This window comes from Apaloderma vittatum, unplaced genomic scaffold, assembly GCF_000703405.1.
Source record: "Apaloderma vittatum isolate BGI_N311 unplaced genomic scaffold, ASM70340v1 scaffold39760, whole genome shotgun sequence".
Taxonomy (NCBI): Eukaryota; Metazoa; Chordata; class Aves; order Trogoniformes; family Trogonidae; genus Apaloderma; species Apaloderma vittatum.
This window is the reverse complement of record NW_009696956.1, coordinates 9,901-14,804: the sequence shown is the minus strand read 5'-3', so window position 1 is coordinate 14,804 and position 4,904 is coordinate 9,901. Positions and strand designations below refer to the sequence as shown.

The window sequence follows — 4,904 nt, the reverse complement described above, 5'->3', positions numbered from 1 at the left end:
CCCGGGGAGGGGTTCCCTTCCCATACCGCCGGGGGTGTCGCCAGCCTTGTCCCCCACAGTCTGTAAAGCCCCCAACTCGCGCTGGCGGCAGGGAGCGAGGCAGCGTGGCGCTGCTCCTCCCGGTAATTCGCTTTGGGTCTTTCGGACCGTTCCTAGCTCTGGGCCTTGAGGCGTTGCTCCTGGGGTAGAGTAAATGTTGGTCTTCACTGTGCTGGCTTGAAGCTTTATATTTGTGCATAAGTTTCCTTTCAGTAATTTACAAAAGTTGAGACCAGAATAGTTGAAAGTATATTGGGGGGGTGGGGGGCTGTTGTTTATGCAGTAAACATGCCTGCTAGGAATTGGTACCTCATTCTCTCCTCAGTTTCTTGGAGAAGAGCATGAAGTGTATAATGGTTGATTGCAGACAGTTTCTGATTTTGAATTAAAATGATCAGTTTGCATATGTTCTGAAAACACTGCACAGGTGACTGTGAGATACTGAAGTATTTTGGAGATGATGTGAAATCGTACTTACTGTGGTACCTTTCTCAGGTGAGGAAGCTGCTTGTAAGGTGGGGGGGTGGCCTTTCACCGGTCTGGGATGTGTGGTGAAGTATATCGGCAGCATCCCTGTAGGGTGCAGAGAGCCAACCTGTGCTGTGGCTTGGTTAAGTAGAACCGTTGCCTGGAGTACAACAAAGTATTTGGAAACTGCCCTTCTGTTGGCATAAATGCAGCAGGAAACAGTAGTGTGCTACAACAGCAGTGAGGAATTGTGCTTTTCGTAATGTATTTATATGATGGGTAACCTGATGATGAAAAATCTGGCCTTACATTTGTGTAGTGCTTGACTTGAGGCTCCAAAGGCACGATGGCAGAGAGCCTGACGTTCTCTTAGAAGTGAATTACATTGCGTGTTGAAGTAGCGTTAACTTCCCTTCGTGTTTTCAAGTGATGCTAATGAATATGGTCCTCACTTTGCTTTTACAAATAATGGTGTGAACTGCCTTAGGGCAGCAGTGAATGGTTTCTAGCACAAATATATTCGCTAATTTAATCTCTTACCCCCTTTATTGCAGCAGCAGCTTTGTAGGGCTCGTGCCACTTTATCGCTAAAAAGTTGAAAGTCACTTTGTGGTTAATGTTTCAAATGTCATGCTGTGCGAGGGCTCCAACAAATGCGGTCTGGTACCGTGTCTGCCTGACAGATTTGGGTTCCTCCAGAGGTGTTAGACTGATCAGGAGGAGCCGAAGCACTGATGTCTGTTCTGATGTGCTTGCTGCGATGCCAGCGAGGTGAGTGCTGCCAGAGCTGCTGACAACTCGTCACCAAGTGGTACCGTTTTCCCTGAGCCCTGTGGCGAGAGGTTTACCGTGCTGGAGGGAATGGCTAGAGCTCGCTTTGGAGCAAGGACGTGTTTATTTGACAAAAGAGCTTTAACCTACCACCCCAGGAAGCAGACATGGCAACTGGTGAAGTTGCAGTTGTGTGAATTTGGTAGTTCCCGGTGTGTCGAGTAACTTAGACCAGCGGTGCGTGGGATGAAGTTGTACCTAGTGCACCCACCCCTGTAGCCAAGGTGACCCTGAATTTCATGTAAAGCTGCAGTGGTTGTGCCAGAATATGTGTACCTTTACCCCCCACCCCCCAACGATGATGAATTGCAAGTACTGGTGTAAAGCAATAGTTGCCCAACTGCAAGTTAATTAGTTTCACTCTTTTACAGATGGGGTCGAGGATTCGGTCTGTTGGGTTCCATCTTTGGAAAGGACAGTGCAATAAATCAGTCAAACAGTGTTTTTGGACTCATCTTTTATATACTACAAATGCTACTTGGTAAGTATTAATTGGGTTTAGAGCCTGAGGTATAATGGGTTTGTGGTGATGAAAGAGGAGTACGTTATACATTGCACAATTGCAAGAGACCAGATAAATGCATGTGATTTTTATCTTTTTTTTTTTTTTTTTAACCAGTCTAGTGACACGTGTGTCCAGAGGGCTTAAAAACCCAGCTGATAACAAGGGCAATTGCATTTTCTCCTGCTACGCTATTAATAATAGAAGCGTCAAGACACTTGCTGCACTGGTATTTTCACTTAAATATTTTTAGCGTTGGATTGCACAACAGGAGAGAGGAAATAAAAATGGGTTTACAAGTTTTGCAGAAGTATTAGCGCTGGCAGGCAAGAAGTGCACGAAGTGTAGTGTATGCCTGTGTCTTTGTGACTGCGTGGTCTTCTATAAAGCTGTTAATCGTGATAGACGTAACTTGACCAGCCTGTAACTTTGCCATGGCTCAGGAATACGGAAGATGGTAAATACTGCACAGGCTGCTTATCAGAGCACTGTCGTACAGCACCTAGCAGCTGCCCTCCAAATAGCCATTTGTCAGCCATCTTGAACCCAGGGTATTTGAAACAGACTTTGAGGTAACACAGTTCGCTGGGAAGCCTTCAGCTGGAATTAGAGTGCTCAGGTTTTGTGCTTTGTGTGGAAGGGGGCAATGAGAGCAGGGGTAGTAACTTTCTCTCTCTTGTTGCAGGTATGACAGCAAGTGCAGTAGCAGCTCTAATCCTCATGACATCCTCCATAGTGTCTGTAGTAGGGTCGTTGTACTTGGCGTACATTCTGTACTTCGTGCTGAAGGAATTTTGCATTGTCTGCGTCATCACATACTTGCTGAACTTCATTCTCTTTATCATCAACTACAAACGACTAGTTTATTTGAACGAGGCCTGGAAACGGCAACTCCAACCCAAACAGGAATAACGCCTGTTTGAACTTTTGACTGACAGTCTGAAGAACCAAGTTCCATTAAGTTTATTTTGCAGTAATTTTTTATTCTCCATATCAGACACTTTTCCCCGAGAATCGTAACTGAATTTTTAATTACAAATTTGAAGGGGCCCCAGAAAATTTTTTGTGGTAATCTTCAACTTAAATGTGGTTATGAAAGAAAGCTCTAATACAATCAAAGACAAGCTTTAACTTTACTTTGAAGGAGTTTTAGCCACAGCAAAACCTAGACTTTCTCTTCCCCCGCCACTTGTGAAGTGGGTAACACTTGCTATAAAATATCCTGTATATAAATTCAGGTATAACAAGATGTGACCATGACATTAAATATTCTAGACTAGCATTACCATATTTAATGTTGCCATGTTTACAGTATGTGTATTACTTTTTTTTTTTTTTAGCTGATGGACTTAGATTTGGCTAGGACTTATACTGTAAATAAAATTAGAAATGTTGGTTTCATCCCCAGAGAACTCACTGTACAATCGGTTTTGTTAGCCTAGGAGCTGTCAGAGTGTTCGTGAGGGAGGAAGTGACCTCTACAGAGAACACCGAGTTGCTGCACTCACTGCTAGTGCTTTCACAAGAACGATGGTTGGGGTTTGTTCCATTTTTTTTTTAAATTTTTTTTTCGTCTCCAGTAATGAAAATGGAATTAAAGCTGAAACCTGAAGTATGTTCATTAAACCACAACTTCATTAATTTCTGTACAGAATGAGAATAGCTTCACGTGGTCAATAGAAATCTGCCACTGGGATATTATATGCAGATCGGGGGTTGATGTATCAAAGAGTGTTCTTTGAAAGGATTTAATTTCCATGCAGAGCTGTTTCATTTCTAAACTGTGGTCAGCCAGCCAGTGTTACTGATGTTTGATGTCATATGAATGCTGCAGTATAGAGTTGCAATGTGCAGTGGAAACCACTGACCGAGCGGGATAAGCGAGTAGCGCACTGCAGAGCAGTTACTTGATTGATCTTTGTCGGGATCTTTCGTTTGTGCTATATTGGGAAATGAACTTTAGGCCTGACACACAGAAGATCCCTTGGAAGGGCAGCCTGTTTTGTGGGATAAGTAAGTAAATGAGCTCTTGAAAATGAAATGTGATATAGTGCTATCATTGCTCTTTCTAATAACTAATTAAAAAAAAAAATTAAACTGCAGATTTGAACAAAATTGTAAACGTTGTTTCTGCACTCAGTATTCAAAGGCTGAATGTTAGAAGTGCCTTCTGTCTTAAGATCTTAAACCAAATACGTTGTGTTGAACTTGGCAGGCAGAAGTGTCCTTGCTTTAAAAATGAACAAACAAACAAAATTCCTAGCAAAGTTGCTGGGGATAGAAGAGTATTAAGAGATCTACTTTAGTTTTTAGACTGAGAAGTGGTAGCAATATTGTTTTGGTTAAGTCAATGCGATGGAATGTTGATGATGTGACTGGGAAAAGTTAAATACCTGTGTTTCAGACTCCGTGACACCAAAATGTGTAGATTCAGCTACTTCCTGTAATTGGTGCTGTGCTGCTTTTTTGCCCTTGTCAGCTTCTAAATAGGAAAAATTCCAACTGCGTACCCATTTACTTAAAGAATTAGTTTAATTTTAGGATTATTTTTTTCTTAAACATGAATGTCAGAGACACACTTACGTTGTATGGCTTAAGTGGGTTATAAACACTAAGTTGCTGAGGATAAACTTGACTGTGAAACATGCAGTGTTCCGTAGAGAAAATAGAATTTTTAGACTGAATTCACAAAATAGTTTTTAAATGACTACTGAGGTAATTTTCTGGTTTGTATCAAGGATGTAGGTGGAAACTGCTTTTATGTATAGAGTTCTGTGGTATGAGTAACACCTGTTGCATGTAACACTAAATTGTCCCTCTTGTCTAACAGTTTTAGACAGCAGTTCATTAAATGCATTTTGTATTGACCAGAGTACAGTTAAAGCTTGTCTTGATGTTTAGTTCTGTCTCTCAAATGCCTTGAACTTGGATACGAGGGGAGTGAATGATGTTCAAGTGGTCCCTCAAGGCTTTGCTGGCTTTGTTCTCTTGCAGGCCTTGAGGCAATATCGCTGTTGTGTATGTTGTAGAGATTTATTTTGATGCATTCCTGTGATCTACACTA

General features: G+C 41.9%; 1 protein-coding gene across 1 annotated transcript; it reads left to right on the top strand.

Moving 5' to 3' along the window:
• The first annotated feature begins 1,267 nt into the window (after positions 1–1,267).
• Positions 1,268–3,460, top strand: VKORC1L1 (vitamin K epoxide reductase complex, subunit 1-like 1). Its single transcript, XM_009876661.1, has 3 exons — positions 1,268–1,278; positions 1,710–1,819; positions 2,526–3,460. The coding sequence occupies exons 1-3, from the start codon at positions 1,268–1,270 to the stop codon at positions 2,750–2,752; spliced, it is 348 nt and encodes a 115-aa protein (XP_009874963.1). The 3' UTR covers positions 2,753–3,460.
• The last annotated feature ends 1,444 nt before the right edge of the window (positions 3,461–4,904 follow it).